Source organism: Aulonocara stuartgranti (genome assembly GCF_965226115.1).
Source record: "Aulonocara stuartgranti genome assembly, chromosome: 13".
NCBI lineage: Eukaryota > Metazoa > Chordata > Actinopteri > Cichliformes > Cichlidae > Aulonocara > Aulonocara stuartgranti.
The window spans coordinates 18,865,088-18,884,505 of record NC_138949.1 but is presented as its reverse complement, the minus strand read 5'-3'; the positions used below and the strand labels follow the sequence as shown (position 1 = coordinate 18,884,505).

The 19,418-nt window shown below is 42.5% G+C and overlaps 1 protein-coding gene across 1 annotated transcript; it reads right to left on the bottom strand.

Annotated features, from left to right (window-relative positions):
* efemp1 (EGF containing fibulin extracellular matrix protein 1) lies at window positions 1–19,154 on the bottom strand. Its single transcript, XM_082557038.1, has 11 exons — window positions 18,908–19,154; window positions 18,201–18,304; window positions 18,007–18,052; window positions 17,559–17,807; window positions 5,480–5,602; window positions 5,273–5,392; window positions 3,957–4,076; window positions 3,698–3,817; window positions 2,792–2,918; window positions 2,510–2,702; window positions 1–1,890 (listed from the first exon to the last, which is right to left on the bottom strand). The coding sequence occupies exons 2-11, from the start codon at window positions 18,279–18,281 to the stop codon at window positions 1,729–1,731; spliced, it is 1,341 nt and encodes a 446-aa protein (XP_082413164.1). The 5' UTR covers window positions 18,282–18,304; window positions 18,908–19,154; the 3' UTR covers window positions 1–1,728.
* Between the last annotated feature and the right edge of the window lie 264 nt (window positions 19,155–19,418).

Here is a 19,418-nt window from a genome sequence, read left to right as displayed (position 1 = left end):
CCAATTTATACATCATATTTTATTCAACAATATAACTTTTAAACTCCAGAGTACAATCAATATAAGGTACATATGACAAAATATATATTTAAATAGAAAAGAAAAAAAACATTAAGGCATCTCATGGAAGAAAGTTAACATTTTTCTTGTTTTTTCTTTTGACAGCATAAATGATAAGATTACTGTTACATTTTCATGTTTATACCTCTAAGGCACTACGGTATGATCACTGCTGAAACCACATTAAAGGGTTTTAGGAAAAGCTGGATAACTTTCTATACCTACAGATTGGTGACAACATGGTGATTGTCCATGCGGTTTTCAGTGCTGTATATCTACAGTTTATAGTGTTTCAGCAATAAGCCAGAGTGGACACGTGGAATCATAAAAGGCAAAGCAGGTAGTGAAAGATTTCTCATTCTGCCAAAAGTCTGGTGGCATTGTATTAACACTTTAATAATCCCCCTGTGTCGCACATGAACCAGCTACAGGGCAAAACACTGTAATTATCTTTATCACGCAAGCCAGCCTGGTGCCAGCCTGGCTTCTTTGACTGGGACTGACATTAGAAAGTCCAGCTGTTCCTCTGGAGGATCACTGTGGCACCAACGAGTGGTCAATTCGCCAAGTTGTATTATGAAAACTGTCATTTCCTGTACGTGTTCTCGAGTTCAAAAACCTCTGTTATTGCCTCTGTGACCGAAAGCTGTTAGGATGGTATCACAGAAACGCATAAACAGCTCGACCACATCCACCAAACCCGGGGGCAGAGAACAAGCTCTTTCTCACTCTTTCCCTTTCTATCCCCTCTGCGTTTCACACTTACATTTGCTTGCATGCATAAACAAAGGCAATCGCACACACAAACATACACACACACACTCACACCTTCTCACACGTCAGCACACTGATTTGTTACCTAGGTATGTACATGACTTAACTCCTGGGAGTAAATTGTACGAGTAGGCCTGCTGTAACATAAAGTTAAGTATTCTCTCAACTTACAGGCTAATTCCCTCCCTTTACACTTTTGAACTGTTCCTGGACTCCTCTGGAAATTATTACTCATGAGGCAAACTATACAGAAACTTGCACAAATAGCGGGGCGCAGCAGTACTAACCCCTAACAATTAACAGAACAGAGGATGTGATTTACAAGGTCAAAAGCTGCTCATACTGGATACGTGTACATGTACATTTCTATAGATTTTTCTTTCTTACTTACAAATGAGGCACACACTAGTTATTGTATGCAATTCTAGTTTGAACAAAGGGATATATGAAGGTGCAGCTCCATCAAAAACCCATCAGGTTTAGGTTGTGTGTCCTATAGGCCTCGTTTCCTTAGTGCCACTGCTCTGTTCCTGATTTTTCAGGAAGGTGAGACAATCACGATATGGGGAAGACACTGCATTTATTCTTCAAGCACTCCAAAACTATGTCAAAATGATTAATCTTTCAAAATACTAAAGAAAAAGTACTACGTTTTAAGATTGGTGCTTTCTTAATCAACACCTTGATAGAAAAAGATGCCCAGTGGTCATGTTATAGCAGAAGGTGGTCTGACTTGAGCAACTGGAACTGCTGTGCTGCTGTTTGAGACTGAGACAGCCTATATTATATACTGAATGTATATGAAAATGTAAAGTATGTTATGCTGATACAGGCATCTGCTGTGTTACATTGCCATGTTTACAGACTTGTGTGCGCTGTTGGGAACTGAGCCGCTCAGAAAGCGTAGGGCCCTACGATGATGGTGAGCCGCAGCAGTGAGCTGGAGCGGTAGTTCATGGTCAAATGGTGAGTGATCATCTCCAGGTCCACGACGTACTCTCTGGGGCCCGTCAATGGCTTGGTAAGCACCAGCATGGCACTCACATTGGTGGAACGCTGCAGAAAGTACAATCAATCCGTGTGTTAGCATGTGAGTGCAAATTGTATCTTTTTTGACACAGTTTTACATTAGTAATATAGACTCACCAGTCACTTTATTATGTACACCTGTTTAACTGGTTGCTTAATCTAATCAGCCAATCACATGGCAGAAACACAATGCATGTAGGCACATAGCCTAGCCGGACCATTTCTGGCTGAGAGGAAGGCAACAGTGACTCAAATAACCACTTATAGCAGAAGAGTATCTCTGAGTGCACAACATGTCGAACCTCGAAGAAAGTTGGCTTTTTAACTTTTTTAAGATCACACTGAGTCCCTCTCCTATCAGCTGAGAACAGGAAATGGAAGCTACAGTTTTCACAGACTCACTAAAAGTAGAAAAAAGAAGACAGTCATATTGCCTTGTATAACGGGTCCTGATTTCTACTGCAATTGAAAAATGTAGTTAATTTCTACCAGCTTTAGTTACTATGATAACTGATGGTGAGAATCAATGTGGATACTGCTAAGCATCAGGGAGGCTGTGGGTTCTCCAGTTTGTCCCCTTTGCCAACAGGCATCGTAACAATTATTTTACCCAGTTTTTGTTTTGTTTTTTTCCCCATCAACATACCCGAAGGAAAAACTCCCCTCCATCATTCCCAGATTTAATCCTGAAAGTGTTGTGTGTGTTGGCATATATGCTTGTGGCTTGAATTTGGAATATTTCCGCTGGCACAGTCCGCTCTGCCTGGATGCTCATGTATTTGTAGACAATTGATGGTGGGAGACCTTGGCAATCAGTCTGAGCCCGGCAGATGCAGCGACTGCAAGCAGACACAAAAATTAAGACAGACTTTTTGAAACTTCTTGTGCAAATGAGAGAGAATCAAAAGAGCCTGTGATGTTTACTGACTTTTCAGATGTTTGGGTGTAAGGTGGCTCGCAGGGGTTTCTGGGGTAGCAGCGGAAGCCTCCATAATAGTTCCAGCACATTTCATCATCTTGGCAGTTATGGGTTCCCGTCTCGCACTCATTTATGTCTGGTGATGATTGGAAGAGAGACAGAGAGAAAAGTAAGTGAAAAGTCAAATAGTTGGATAACAATTCAAAGCATTTTCAAAGAGAACTGTGTAAGCACAGTCAAAGTTCAGGTTATGTACAAGAGGTTTGGTTTTTTGTTTTTTGCTGCAGCAGCATTTGTTTTGGCAGTGGAGACACAGAAGAAGGAACCCGCAGATCCATAAGGGAGGGAAGCCCCTTGTGCAACCCCACAGAGCTCTAACTAAAGCTCTTTCCGTTCAGTACCATGAAAATAGAGCCATCAAGTGTGCCCCAAACCGCAGGGCTATTTCTGGCACAGCAACCTGGATTCATCACCAAAACGTCCCTCTGACACAACAGGCTAGATTCATGGCTCCATCTATAAAGCTTGCACCTGACTGAGGGGGAAAGGAAAAAATAACAGCTCTCCCTTTGAGAACATGCCGGACCTTCAAATAAATCCACTTCAAGAAACCAACATCATGCATATAAATTCACAGAGGTGGCTTAGCAAGGCAACACGAAGTTTGTGCGTTTGCCTTGCCTAACCTCGGCATTCTTTCCATGACAGTACTGGTGGCTTTAAGGTCTGCTTTAGAGGTTAAACAGATGATGACAGGAAGAATAACCACCAGTTATCCTCAAAGAGTTTATGTAGAGGAAGTTTGTTGTGTTGGAAAACAGAGACCGGGGTATGAGATAGATAATAAACGAATGAACACAAAAAGTAAATAAAAAACTGATTTATGGGAGGAAGGAAAGGGGTGGACTGCCATACCTTGACACAACCGGTTTGCCTGGAGCTGATATCCTTGTGGACACTCACAAGAGTAACTTCCTGGATTGTTAACACACTGGTACTGACACATGTAGCTGGACAAACCGCACTCATCGATATCTGCGCAGAAAACATGCACACACAAAAGTAGACAATGAGTAGAACAAGTCAGGCTCTGAAGTCAGTGTGCGTTAACAACCGGGAACGTGTTTGCATGTGGATGGTTACATTTATGCACGTAGTGTGCATGTGTGTGCACCTTGGCAGGAGACCGTGTCTTGAGCCAGCTCGTAGCCTTGGTCACACTGGCAAAGGAAGGAGCCAATCAGGTTGTAGCAGTGGTGATGACAGGGGCTTTCTGCATCACATTCATTCACATCTAAAACAAAAGAAGGGGTTTTACAAAGAGTACAGTGTATGGACACAATCTTATCTTCACCTTCTAGTTGTTACCCTCCAGCGTCCAGGCTCCTGGTTTTCCTTTGTTTGTAAATAGTGCTTTCTTCCCACCCGACCTTGTCTTGGTCTGTTAACTATCCTTCTGTGTTGACTGCATTTGGGTCCACAATCCTACACTTCATGACACTTTTTACCAAATCAAGTAATTTTCATAACCTGTCAAATAATCTGACCATTTTTTTCTTTGCAGAGTTGGAAATTTCCCAGAAGATAGCAGATCTGAACTGTCATAAACTTGTAATCGCTAAATCAGTTCAGTTCAAAAGAGGCAGAAAGACTGATACAGTCTGCACTGTTGCACACGCTCAACAGAAACAGACTTACACATGTTTCAGCTTGCGTATGTGTGTTTGTTAAATCACATACACATGTTTCTGCATAGATAGGAGCTGGCAGCCAGTCACAGGTTTTCTAAATATGCTTCAGAGATAAACATCTCTGTGACACACTCAACAGCTTCCTTTGACTTCAGGAGATTTACAGTGTGGATTCAGGTTGCTTGCACCTTTTGTTTGGTTGAGGTGACTTCCTCCAAGGGTCTGCATGTCAAAAAACTGAGGAGTGAGACAAACCCAGTCAGTGTGAACACTGGACTTTGGTAGCTAACTCATTCTTCTACTCACATCTACTTAGTTACCTAACTTTATTTAGGTCATTATTAGCCGTATATTTATATTAAACATCTATTAAATTGATCAGTCTAGAAGAACCACTCATCCAGTTCAAGGTCAAGGGGGCAGCAATGCAATCTAAGCAGAGATGGCTAGATTTCCCTCTCCCTAGCCACCTCCTGTAGCTCTTCTGGGACACACACACACACACACCAAGGTGTTCCCAAGCCAGCTGTGAGATGTAAAGATGTCTTTTCAGTCGTCTTTCTAGGACGACATCCCCAAAAACAATCACCCAGGAGACAGCCAGGAGATGGTCAGATGCCCGAGCCACCTCTACTGATTATTGATTGTCTGGAGGAGTAGCTATAGTTTTAAGTGCTATTAAAGGTCAGCTTGATAGCTTTTATTATATACATTACAAAAGTACAAAGTCTTGATATTGATGCCTCTGCAAATGAGAAAACGATGCACACACACACAGCATGGATTTTCAGTGGCTTACCAACACAGCTGTGGTTGTTGCTGACCAGCTTGTAACCTGTCTTGCACTCACAGTAGTATGAGCCCGGGGTGTTCACACACCTGTGCATGCAGTAGTGGGTCGTGGCACACTCATCTCTGTCTGGGGGTACACAAGAGTCATGCAGAACAAGTTTAAATCGGTTAATAAAAATCACATAAAAAAGCATTTTATATAATAAAGACTTACCGACACAGAGGTCTCCATTCCTTTGGTAACCTTGAGCACACTGGCACATATAGGAGCCTCTGGTGTTGTAGCACACCTGTTCGGGACCACAACTGTGACTGCCTGTCACACATTCATCTATGTCTGCAAAAAACACACACACATGCACACACAAACTGAGACAAAGCTGCATGCAGTCAATTATACAAGAACATATGGAAGACAAAGCAAAGGGACGTGCCTGGACCGCATGAGCTCTGTGATGTGTAAACTGTTTTCCACAGGCAGCAAAATGTGTGACCACTGACACCATCACATTACACACATGGGCATAAACACACATGTTCACACAGAGAGCAGGCGATTACATAAAGACGGCTTTTATCGAGCAGCTCTGGGTGAGGGGAAAAACACAGATCATATCTTTAACTAACAAGACAGTTATTTGAAGAGGGAAGTATGCATGCGTGTGTGTGTGTGTGTGTGTGTGTGAAAGAGGGAGAAACACCTCTACTGATAAGTCATGTGCTGTCTACCATAACGCTTTTGTCATGGTCCTGGGTCGTTGACCCAGCGTTTTGTGTTTTGTGACTATTTCCCTCTGTTCTAGTTATTCTGTGTCCTCCCCCCTTGTGTCCGGTTCGGGTTCTAGATTTCCTGTTTTACTTTGTAGGTCTGTGTCTCGTTATGCCCATTAAGTTCCAGCTGTGTCCCCTCCTGTGTGCCATTTCCTCATTACCTGGTGTGTGTATTTATAGTTGGTGTCTGCCTGTGCTCCTCGTCGGCTCGTCTGCGTTCATCCATGTATCACTGCGTTCCTCCGTGTAGCTCTGCATTCTATGGTGTTTCGTTCCTGTCTCTGCGTCTCTCTGCCCCGCACCCCTTTTGTATGGTCTCAGGTTTGTCTTTAGTTTCTCCCAGTTTAGGTTTGTAATTGCTCATGTTGAGTTGCCTGTTTTTGCCACCACCACCACCTTGTAAATAAACATCACTCTGTCATCAGTTCGCTGCATCTTGGGTCCTCCTTTTCCTCCACACCACACGGCTCCCTCCGCCAGCCGTGACAGCTTTGCTCTCTCAACAGACATCCATCAACTTAAAACAGACCCAAACACATTCACTTTCTGTTTCTCAACCCATAATTCACATGTAGTGAGATGATAAAAGTACGGCGAGCTTTAAAGGGGGTGAGAATGAATTCCAGGAGCGCAAACCCAAAAATGACAAACCCACATTTACCTCCAAGATGTCTTAAATAAATGTTGTCATACGTACAATCTGCATGAGCTGTAATCTGAGCTTCTCTGTTTAATGTCTTGGTAGCAGCTCTGGCCGCACGTGCATGTTAATACATGTGAGTGCCTCCCTTGAAACTGTAGGCCTTCCTGGTGTTTATAAGGAGGATGAGAACGTGACCTCCCACACTGTGTGGTAAAAGGAAGATGGCAAAGTGCAGGCTGCGGTGTTCAGCTTCCAGAGGCGACTTTCCAGAGTTTACTCTACGGAAGAAACAAAAGCTAAAAGCGCCTTTCTGGCATAGATAAGGAGCAGAGGTATCACTGTCTAGATTTTGAGGCATAAAGAGCTACAAAAAGAGCTCAAAGTCAGTTTTGGTTCTTTTGTTTTAAGGCTGATGCTCTAGTGTGACATCCACTGGTTCTGAACATCATGTATAACACTTTAAAGAACTGATTAAACCTCCAAAATATGAGACGATTCTACGTTTAATGCTGATTCTACGAACACATTTCCAACTTTGGATAGTTCAGAGCCAGATCTGCTTAAAAAAGGCTTTTCTCATGGTTACCTCCCAACATACACACACACACACGCACACAAACTATTAATATGCCAATGGTGTATACTCTCATCTCTGAGGCCCACCAGCAGGCCTCTTGGGTGGTCTGATGCAACCCATCATATGCAGACAGCCACTGGGAATTGGTTTAACAGCATGACAGACAGTTATCCCCAATACCACACACAAGGGGAAAAGAAGAGGGTACTATTACTGCATTGCTGTTTGGCACGTGTGTAACTTAACAGTAGTCACAAGAGCCTGGAAGGTGTAAAGCTATACGAAAAACCTATAGTTGCACTGTGTCCTCTAGAAAACATGACATTAATAACCTCCCTGCAGTCTTTAGATAAAAATCAAATACAACTGAAAAACAGAATAAATGATCAGTCGACACATTCAAATCAGTGCAGGACAGTTAAAAGTTCTGTTGAACAAATAATTCAACTCATATTTCCCTGGAAATGTTTCATGCGATAGACCTGAAGAGGATCATGCCCTTCCCTGAGTGCCTCAAATGCCTTATATTCCAGCCCCACAGCTTCCTCAATGAATGGGACTGATGCCGGTGAGAAATTGGCTTGATTTGCTGCGCAAGAGCCCGTGAAAGAAAAGCCAGACAGAAGGTAAGTTGTCTTCACTCCCTAAAGGAAAGAAAGGGAAGAGGGCTGAAAGGTTCTCAGCTCTATGGGGGCGCAGTGATAGGATGAAGTACATTAGGGACAAAAGCAGGGCTTATCTAAAGGTCCACCTTAGAGACAACAGGTGCAAACTGCATAAAGTGTGGAATGCACACATAAGGATTGTTGCTCATTGACCCACTTAGTAGAGGACAAAGATGAAAGCAGTGCTGCTCTGGAAAATCTGTGTTCTGATGTGGCTTGAAAGACATCTAGGAAAAGACATTCGAAAACAGCACCAAATGTCAGCAAGAAACCAAGTGCCGGGATTGCTCAGTATCACACTTTGGGATACTGTCCCAGTATCCCAACTCAAAGGCTCAATGACACTATTGTCATTATATTCCAATGCCTCTGTCACTGCTAGTGCAGCATCCAGGTTTAACCTGTAAAAGAAATCTAACTCAACCGATTATGAACAGAAGATTTCACACATGCAATGTATGTAAACATTTGATCTTTGTGGTAATACCAGTACCAATGGTATTACCACAAAGATCCAAAGGTGATGGGTATAAATACTGGGAACAATATATAGCCTAAACCTGGCAGCCAGCTGGGGTTTGCATGAGTTCTCTCTGGGTACTCCGGCTTCCTCCTGAAGTCTAAAACCATGAAGCTGAATGGTTATCTGGTGACCTGCCTAAGGTGTACACTGCCTTTTGCTCAGTGGCAGTTGGGATAGGCTCCAAGAAAATGGATGGATGGAGTGAAAAACAATCACCTTGCTATACTGTTGAAACCTGTGCTAAGTAGCGGGTTGATGGCAAACTACGAGCCTTGACAGGTAAATATGCAAAGTAGCAACACTGTGCAAGAAAAATTAGGTTGAAGTGGGTGTCAGAGAAATAATGGAAATGTAATCTTGCATATGTACGGCACAAAGAAAACGTCTGAACAAATGTCAACAATTACTTAGACAGAAGACAGCAGTCAGAAGCCAGGATCAAGTCCCTGTGACTCATAACCACACCTACTTACTGGAGGTATTTGGTGATTCATTTAGACTGGAAATGCCTTGCCTTCTGGCTATATAATAGATTCAGACAATACAAGTCTGAAAAAGCAGTCTTGTGTGTTCACGCTACCCTACCGCCAGACATCAACAAATCCATGATATCAGTGAAATGCTCTGCGTGTAAATACGGCAACTTGCTACGTCACCACACAGATTCACTCAAGTTGCAAAAGCATAGCTGTGTTTGCTTAGAACTAAACACAAACTGGCAATGCCATTATTTTTACAATCATTTGAACATTAATAAATAATAATAGCAAATCAGTTCACAGTTTAACCTCCTTCTGATTGGTCCACACTGCATCCCCAGACCCAAAGGTTTAATATTCAGGCCTGAAACATGCAGTTCCTCAATTGACCACTTGAAGCTGGCTCAAAAAGTGAGTTAATCACCTACCTACAGACTGCCGTATTAAAATACTCTACTTTGAGTAGAGGAACCTGCAAACTTGAACTGAAACTTCTCCAAGGGGATGCCTACTGGATATTACAGTATATCATTTGCAAACAGTGAATCCACAATGATTAAATAAGGAAATGTTGTTCTGTATTTTATAACTATTATATGGTGTGCACAAACATGTCTGTAGTTCCTTACTGGGGGCCCTAGGACGTGCATATAATTTCTGTACACACATAGTTCCATGCAATGTTTAACCTGTTTATGGGTTTTCAAATGTATACTTTGGTCATCTTTGAATGTGGATGAAGCACATTATCTCTTTTGTTAATGTTGTTGTATTGATGATTGTTGTATACATATACTGTATGTATCAGAAATGCCACGGACAGAAAACCACAGACTAAAACGCCCCCATTTTTTCTTATTGCCACGGCACATTAAATGTATTGCATATGTATTTTGGAGTGCTTAGATTCTTATTAATAGTTCCTTAAAGATCCTTGTTTGAGAGTGTATTAGAGTTTAACATTATAAGAAATTAAGGGAACAGCCACTGTGACTAACAAAGCAGTCGCTGTTCAGTATTTAATGGGAAATATATTTTATGGAAAGCCTGTTAATATCGGCATTGTATTTAACATCAAAGTGACTTAGGACCATACAAAGCTAACCACTGCAGCTAGCCAGTATTAGAACTACTTTCATGTTCAAATAATGTGACATTAGCGCCAAAATGTTAAACTAGAATCATAACAGCAGTTCACAAACTAACTTCAGGGGATAAGCCAGTGCTCATGGGCAGAATGAGCACCTCTGACTGAACTTAATGTTGACTTTCTTCTGACTTAATTCAGGACAAATCTGAGCCTGAGCTGCTCCACATGTGCCAGCAGCTTCAAGGCGAGATGGCCACTCCTGATAGCAGCATTTGCTCATGTTCTGCTGCCAACCGGAATTACATCAGTGCATTTGGACTCATTTTAGTGCGACTTAGCTGGCATGAGTCCAGCAACATCTATGCCACTGTTGGTCAGAGTGGCTCTGGCTACCTAAATCAATGAACAAGGTGTCAGGGGTGTACAGAACATATGTTTGATCTGTGTCCCAGCATTTTCCTCAGCAAGGTGTAGAGACCATGAACTCTTCTAGTAAATGGATATGACTAAGTAGTTTGAATGTGAACAGTGTAGCTCCTATGAAAATTCTGTGTGCGGAAAAGTCAGAGTCATCTTCCCTCTCCTGGAAGAAAGCTTGGAGAGGTCTAAATAAAAGCATATGTGCTGAACACAATCCAAAGGTTCATTCACAGGAATATCTTGTGGTAACTGCTACTTTGTCACTAAACCTTTAAGGAGCTGCCAATACAAAGTTCCCCAAAACTTTGTGTAAGCATGTGCGTGTGGGTGTGTTTGGAGGGGGGGGGGTGGGGGTGGAGGGGGAGTTTATCCCACATTGGCTGGCTCCTAGGTCCCATAAAGTCTCCACAGTTTGCCATGCTGCACACTCGACAGGAAAACTGCAACAATGTGATGATGTGTTGCGTGTGGGGAGAAGTGACTGTTCCCCGAGGTCAGATTTTTGTCAACGTTTATTCAACATAGCTTGCAAGTTTCTTCCAAGAGCGAGCCTGCTGTAACATCACAGGGAAAGATAAGGCTGTCCAGCAAGAGAGTGGAAGATGTGGAAGGAAAGAATGAAGAAAAAGGGTGGAGGCTTTTTTTTTTTAAACAAAAACTGGCTTTTTTTAAGATTTGAAGTTAGATTTATGGCCGTGTGTGCATATGTGATGTCAGAGTTAAAACCTCCTTGCTTTTCAAGGAGATTAATTCTAAATGCCTTGTGGGAGCTGGGGGAGTAACGGGAATGGCGGCAGCTCAAAGAATGTGAGTGTGTGTATGTGTGTGTTTATGGATGAGTGGGTGTGCGTGCATCGGAGGTCCTGTTTGAGGTGCTCATTAAATGGCCTTTTTTAGAGCTGCTCATGTTTTATGGAATGGAGTGATGCACTCTAAAAAGGTGTATATATGAGTTTTAGTGGGGGGGAAATTAATATATATCCAAAATGGGGGCCTAAAATTTATTTGGCTTGAATTCAGAACAATGTGTGGCGTGCTCCAGATTTATACTGACATGATAGGGCTTGTTGTAATTATCACTTGAGAGCGTTTAATCTTGTTTTCACTGAACCACTGCAATGGAAAGCAGGAGCTGATCCAAAAAACAAAACAGTTGGAGCCATCCTGCTGTTGGACAGCATCTCTGTTTCCCTCTGATTATTGGATAATTCAATCTTTGGGCAAGCAGGGGGCAAGATGTGTGATGTTAATAGCCCATAAAATTTTACAATGTCAGATTTATCAGCATGTCATACACCATCTATTGTAATATCATCCCTCGCTGCACGGCACATTGTTTCATTTGTGTATAGTTCTCTCTGCAATGCAGTGTGAAATGCAGCTATCGCTGGCTTGAATGCAACCCCAGGACGAATGGGAGTGGTGGTGTTCCCCTTTCAAAGCAAGTCCAAACACAAAGCAGATAAGAAATCAAAGAATTCAAGACACTAAAATCATATATTCCGTGTATTTTCATCCGTATTAGGGCATGAAATATTTCTATGCTCTTGCTGATAGCACCACTCCCAAGATTCCCCTCTCATCGCTCTCATTGTTCAGGAGAAACGGGAGTTTTAATCATGCTGACACTCACTAACTGATTTGTGAGTTTGTTCCACACGTTTGTAAAGGTCGGGCACGCTCTTGACGTTCTTGAAAATCCGTCCAGTGTGCCAGCCGCATTCCCTACTGATAATAATCCTTCCTGTTACTCTGAAAATGTCTAGAAAAACAACCAAAAAAAAGAAGTGCTGAGCAATTCTGCTGCTTTTCAGCGCGAAGAAGATCAGTCGCTCTGCTCGCCTGACATGCCAGGAGCTGGGCTGCAGTCATTTACAGCCCTTAAAGGTAATTTCCGACACCGAAGGAGTAAAGCTGCAAAAACGGAAAAAAAAACATGTTCAAAATAACAGCGGGATCATTCGAAGAAAAGCAGAAAAAGTGCGTTAAACATGGCTCGCGATTGCATGTGTGTGTCAACCAGCTGAGAGCGAAGAAGTGATTTATAGCAGCCCTGTGTCCCTTTCCATCATGAGGTAAACGGAAAGATCAACACATGTAAGCACATCAGAGGAGGAAGCATCTGGCCACTGGACAGGCACCGACCTCAGGGAGAATAATAACAACAACATTAAGCGCCTGCACCGAGGAGGCACGGCAAAGCTGCTTCCCCCTTTTCTCCTCTCTGCCATTGTTGATGTGATGGCAGCAAGGAGCCAGTAGCAAACCATAAGCAATAACAACATACTGTACAGCAACACGGCTGAGGCCAAAAACAGGGCTGCCTGCATGATGGTTTGATTATATTCACAGAGGCTGAAAGACACTCTCTGGCAGCGTAAGGAAGCTGATGAAATACTGTCACCATGGTATACCCATTAAAAGATAGAAAGGCTGGAAATCATTCTGCAAAGTGTATTTTTAGATTCCATGTGTTTATTTTTCATGGAGAAAGGGGGGGGGGGGGGGGGGGACAAAACTAAGGCTGTAGCTGTTTAAATTGTTTCTATGATCGAGAAATAGAAACACTGTTAAAGGAGCTTTGTGTCATTTATCCGAGGCTGAGAAGTTGCAACATCAGCAGGCCTCCTGGCACCGTTTTCTAATGGAAAGTGAGCTTTAACTGTCAGAAATCGAGCATCTCTGAATCACTTCTGCTGACTCTGAAACATAACTTGTGAAAGTTTTGTGCAGATCACATAAATTACCTGGCTTACACATATTGTGGCCATGGAAGATCTCTCTGGTGGACACAGTATTTCATGGTTTCAAAACTGCCTTTGCCATTTCAATTCTGACATTACTTCTTACTTAATAGCCAGGTGCTGATTCGCTGAGCTTATATCCAGGATATTGCCCAATGTAGAGCAGTAACATGAGCTGGAGGACTGATCTCATCTCTAGGGAACAAATTGACTTCAGTTGTCACTCAACTTCCAGAAGAAGTCATATTTTCCCTCTATACAGCACTATGCAAGCAGATAAAGAATATACACCTATTTCCTTTTTTTCTAGGAAAATACTAAGAAATGAGGGTTGGCTCAAGACCTTTGCAGAGTAATATACAAATAATCATAAAGCTAATATGAAGTGAATAAAGTATTCAATGGCTCAACACTAAATAATCCATTTAGAGCCTGACTCTGTAATTCTGTAAGGCTGTACATCCAGGAAACACTTGCAACTGTAACAGAAATGCCAAAGTTATTACAGCTCATCCTGACAGGAAGTTGGAGCAAAATGTCTGTACCAAATTTCATGGTAATTCACCCATCTAATCTATCGCAACAACAAACTATTTTTGACCCAGAAAGCATGTGCAGTTCAAGAGCCCGAAGGTGCAGCTGCAGTGTAACAGGTGCAAAAGAGCCGGGCAGTAAAATCACAGGGCGCTAGAATAGCAGCATCGTGCAGACGAGCGCAAATCACGAGTTTGGGAACAGGTGGAAGGTATGAGCTTTGCTGGTAATAGATAGGTTCAACGGGGACAAAGGTGTGCTTCAGGTGTCTTACTGCCTGAGTAAACAAAAGCGGGTATGTTTTCATTAAACAAATCTTTTGTGTTTGATCCAGCGTCCTCCTGCTAAGCAACAAAATTGCTGCATAATGTTTTAATCTAACATCTGGCGTATACTGTATCCGTTTAATTTTAGAGTTGAAGGCTTCATTCTCTGTGAAAAAAATACAAAAACAAAAACAAAACGTTTTCCAAATTTCTGTCGCTTATTTTTGGAGAGGAAACAAACACTAACAAGATAACATCTAAAGGAATTTCCTGAGAAGGAAAAAAAGAAGAAAAGCATTACAGCAATCTGTTTAACTTCACATCTTTTTACATTGTCCATGGCATGGCAAAGGCTCATGGTTGGGGCTTGTATCATCAACTGCACATGCGAGGATGAGCCAACAATAAGTGGAACTGTAGGAATTAACTGTAAAGGTCAAATAGTGAAGCCTGTTGGCAGCGTTACGCTGTGCTTTGCAACCGCTGGGCTCTCTTTCTTCGCTCCGCTCCCTGCATTCCTGCTCCTCGCAGATCGATCCGATGCTTATCTGTCAAGGTGGTGAGTAATTCCTACCATCACAAAAGATGGGAGCAAACGGAAAAAACAACCACGGCTAACATTCCAGAGATATTCCTCCCAAGTGCATTGCATCTGTGTGGAAAAATGTTATTGCATGCGCTTGGCCTTGTTCGGAAAAATACACAAGTTCTCCGTCATGCGGGGCTTAACGGCCTTAATAGAACATATTTAGGAAAAATTTCCGGCCACTGCAGGTGAAGAGCGTACAGGCAAAGCTGAAATTAGTCAGGCATGCAGGTGGTAATGTGGCCTACATGACCTCAAGAAACCAGACAGGTAAACAGGAGTGGCATGTTGCTTCATACTGCAGCTCATGAGTATCTAATTTAGAGATGAAAAATAAATAGGCACCAGCCAAAGTATGTAAACTTAAGACCTGCGAGGAGAATAACACAACCCGCAAAGACATAAGGTATAATTATCTGTCAAAGATTATACTGAAGATGCAGTTAAGCTGGGATTTCTAAACTGTGAGGGTGTATTGTCATACAGTATGCTTTAACGAATCTAGAAACAAGAGCTTCACACTATTCTCCTGATTTATGACCGATTCAGCTGTCATTTGTCTGAGGAAGTGATCTCACTTGGAGGCATCACCTGGCGGGGTACACAAGTGAATGTATGTTGTATGTTTTTGGAGGGTGGGTGGAGGTCGTGGAAACGTGAGGAATCATTAAGCTGTCATACATATAGTCAAGGTTCACAGCTTCTCTGCTTGGCTGGAGAAAGGTGCCAAGTTCCCCTATACTGTGTCACTACAACAACAACAACACACGCTTAAGCCTCTGTTCTCACTCAGGACCAAAGGGCTTTATAGCCCCCTTTTGCAAACAGTTTTCCGCACAGGGATGACTGCTCAAGCTGCAAATCAAACAAAAACACGAGGTTGAAGAGTGTTATATATTCTGTGGTCTGTTTTGCTTTTAATCAGCATAAAGAATAACGCACTTAAGAGAAGCTTTTCCTTTTTTTTCAGTTTCATTTGCGCTGTGGAAAATTGGCTTCATTTTTTTGCAGCGCTGGTAGCTGACCTCTCTGCTATTCGCCACACACTCAGCAGTAAGTCACTGAAACAGCAAGCAGCTGCACAACCCATGACGCTGGTGCAACCTGGCTTGGTCAGTGCTCCGGCACTTCTGTGGTTATTTAGTCAGTGTCCGCCTTTCATCGTCCCCTTTGCCCTATCTGACTCTGCACTCCAGGTTTCCTCCACAGAGTGGTGAGTTTGCAGGGAAGGAGCCTGATGTAAGCGCTATTTGATACACTGAGGTTTTCCCCCATTGAAAGCTAATGGGAATTCCTTTGGTAGCAAGATATGTACGTAGCTGTTCGGAAAGGCTGCTGCAGTGCAAAAACGAAAAGATAATTCTGTGTCCAAGAACAATTGGCTCATTGTAGCTCTGTTAACTGTAATGACAGAGAAACTGGAGACTGATGTAAACATGGATTATATCATTCGAGCAGTGAAAATATACGCCCACATAACAGCATGAGACGCCTTCCAGTTAAAACTGCAGTCATTTCAAAGCAATAACACTGACAGCAACAGCCTATCATTGTTTAGCCCATGCACTGAAACAGCTCACCAGTGAATAGGTATTATACCCATGCCAGCTCGCTTATGTGGTTACTTTAACTGATATGCTGCCATGTTTTACACTCTAATAAACCCTAATTGGGTTCCAATTCAGAGAAACACATAAAGCACCTCACACATATCTTTGTCCCAGGTGTAAAATCAAATTTGTTACTTTCACTGGAGCGCTACGACTGCAAACCTCACCACACAGCCACACACCACATGGTGAGAGGAGTTTTTAATCACTGAACATATGTACTGTACTTTACTGCACTTTGTTTTTGCATTAGATTTATAAAGGGGCGTCTTTTCCACTTAACTCTCACACATTAAGACAGATGGTAACTAGATGTACTGTATAGGGTTACAAATGATTTCAAATATTCTCTCTCTTCTGTGTGGCACAAAGTAACAATTAAGGGCACTAGTGTGTGTGTGTGTGTGTGTGTGTGTGTGTGTGTGTGTGTGTGTGTGTGTGTTAGTGAGACAAAGAATGAATCTCCCACCACTCCCTATTTGAGAAGATCAAAGAGTTTTTCTCAAACACAAGATCACACCCACGCAGTCTTTGCGCAGCTACCAAAACCACAACCTAGTAAAGGCGCAGGGGATATCTACTGTAGCTGTAAGGGGTACATGTGAGCACATAGCTCACCAGAATTTTACAAAAGCGGCTTGATTTCCCCCCCGAAGCGCAGGACTTCAACACCCAAAACAAGAAGAATTTAAGGAAGAAGCTGAACTCTGGCCAAAAACATCACGCTGCGAGCAACCAAAGGGTTTTGAAAACATGACATCAGAGTGGAAAAAAAACAACAAAAAAATGAGAAGCTTGCAACACATCTGGCAGCTATGCATAGTTAAGCTGTTGATGACTGTCAGACAGATGGATGAACAGTTCACCTTTTGAGCTCTCAGCTTACTGGGGCTCTAAAGTCGTTAGCAAGTAATTATCAAATACCTGCGTAGCCCTGCCAAGTGTAAAAAGAGCATACTGCTCTTTTTAAGGAGATAAAAACACTTTGAAAAACAATTCTGCCACTACACTGCAGAACACAGCAGCTAGAAAAAGGGGGGTGGCTGAAAGTGTATCTATATTTTTAGGATGTAATCTGTCTCACAAAGGACAAAGACCTATAATATTCTGGAAGATTTAAAAACTCTTGAAAATAATGTGGCAACCATCCTTTTTAAACCTCTGGACTTTATTTCATGGTTACACCTCTAGTGCTGCTGACAGAAGCCAATTTCTCTCTTGAGGAGTATGTCAGCACCACTTCCTGAGATAACCGTGTGTTTACACCATGTGTTGCTGTAAAGCACTTTAAAACAAAAAAGGAAGCCAATTTTTCATGGTACCTCCCACAATCATATATCTGTACAGGGAGAGAGGGGGAAAAGTTTCTGGGCTGCTGATATTACCTTTGCAGAAGTTCTGCTCATCTGCAGCATGTCCTGGTGGGCACCGAATGCTTTGAGAAGGACCCCTCGGGGGCTGAGGCTGGTCTGGTGGGACAGCAGGGACAGGATTGTCTGGCAACGGCACCTGCTCACCGTCCTTACTAATATAGATGACGGCGCTCTTTGGAAGGCAGAGGTATCCACCAAAGTGGTTGATACACTGCATCCCTCCTTTGCATGCGTCGTCATACAAGGCACATTCATCAATGTCTGAAAGAAAGAAAGAAAGAAAGAAAGAAAGAAAGAAAGAAAGAAAGAAAGAAAGAAAGAAAGAAAGAAAGATTGCAGATATGCTATTTATGCTATTATTGTATTTGGATAAAGTACAACTTGCATTAAGCTTACATGGAAAAACGTTTTTTTTTTTAAACAGGAGTATAAAAAGCTACATAAATGTGTAATTTCTCACCTTTACATTGCTCTCTGACTCTGTCGTACTCATAACCCTCTGTGCACTGTGAAGGACATACAACAACGCATTGTTTAGTATCCTTTCAGGAACTCTCGAGCTGTACATCAGTAAATGAAAAAACTGAGCAGCATGCATATGTCAGGCTGTATTAAACACAGACTGACAGGTAGAAAAAAGGTACGCTTACTCACTGTAATAGAGACCGGCTCTTCAGCCTCCTGAGAGAGAACATGTGCAAAAACCGCACAAAGACACACACAGATCCCCAGCATGTCGACCAAACGTCGGAGAAGTACTGTAACGGGATGCGGAGACGTCAAGTGGATTGAGTGTGCAGGACCATTTTTGCCTGACATGCCTACGATTTTTAGTATCAATTATAACATTACTGATGGCATTACTCAACGAGTCCCAACATTTCCCCCTGCTGACGTGTTGTTTATGTTGGCACCGCTCCAGGTAAATCTCCGACTTCAACCGAGTGTTTTTTCTGTCGTTTCTTTCCTAAAGGATTAGTGCGTAACACGCGTAAAGATCGTGCGTAAACATGCCCCCTCTGTGCCAATCGGGGTTATGAAAATGAAGGCACGCAGACCTCGGGTTGATTAATATTTTGTACCTGCCAAATACACGTCTTTCCTCACACAAGCTGCCTAATCACACGGTAACGTGCGTGTCTATTCTTGATTTTGCTTTGTTCATCACAGTTCAAGATCCTGACACTTGTTACTGGACAACTCCCTGAAACAAGCGAACTGCAAGAGAAACAAGTGCCACCGGAGTTTTACTCACTTGTTTCAACAGCTTAACATTTTTCACATTCGATGAATTGATTTCATTGTTGGTAAGAACGATGTGTGCAAGTGCTTCGTCATCCCGTGATGTCTTAGCTACATACCTGCAGTTACCTGCGGATATCCAAACTCTCCCGGCAAGCCGAACTAAACGTCCCCGGCGTCTTTGTTGTTGCAAGTCCGACTGTGCGCGAAGCAGGGTGGCCTTTATCGTGCAAACGGTGCAGTGGATGTCAGATGCTTGGCGGAGTGCAAGCAGCGCTTAAATGATGAACATGCGGTTAGTACAGTATGACACACTGGGGGGCGGTGTACCGGGCAGGTTGACTCCGGGCTTTTCTCTCACCGGGGTGCAGTAAACCATCAGCAAGTTTCAGTGGCTCCCTCTATAGACTGATGTACAGTGAGGGAAGTGGATATTCTCAGAAAAACAGATAATACGGTATTATTATCATCAGCCAGTAATCTATTAAAACTCTTTTGATTGTAAATTCATTAAGAAATGCCTTTCACATTTTAGGTTATATGCAAAAGTTTGTGTTCATGTAATAACATATTATACACATAAGGACATAGCAGTATCACCTTCATTTCTTAGTTTGTTTGTTTTTCTGA

Coding starts and splice junctions, on each gene's coding strand:
- efemp1 (XM_082557038.1), bottom strand. CDS start 18,281: ATGCTGGGGATCTGTGTGTGTCTTTGTGCGGTTTTTGCACATGTTCTC. Junction 5,603..17,558: donor TGAGCAGAACTTCTGCAAAG/GTAATATCAGCA, acceptor TGTTTTTTGCAG/ACATAGATGAATGTGTGACA. Junction 3,818..3,956: donor AGACACGGTCTCCTGCCAAG/GTGCACACACAT, acceptor TTTTCTGCGCAG/ATATCGATGAGTGCGGTTTG.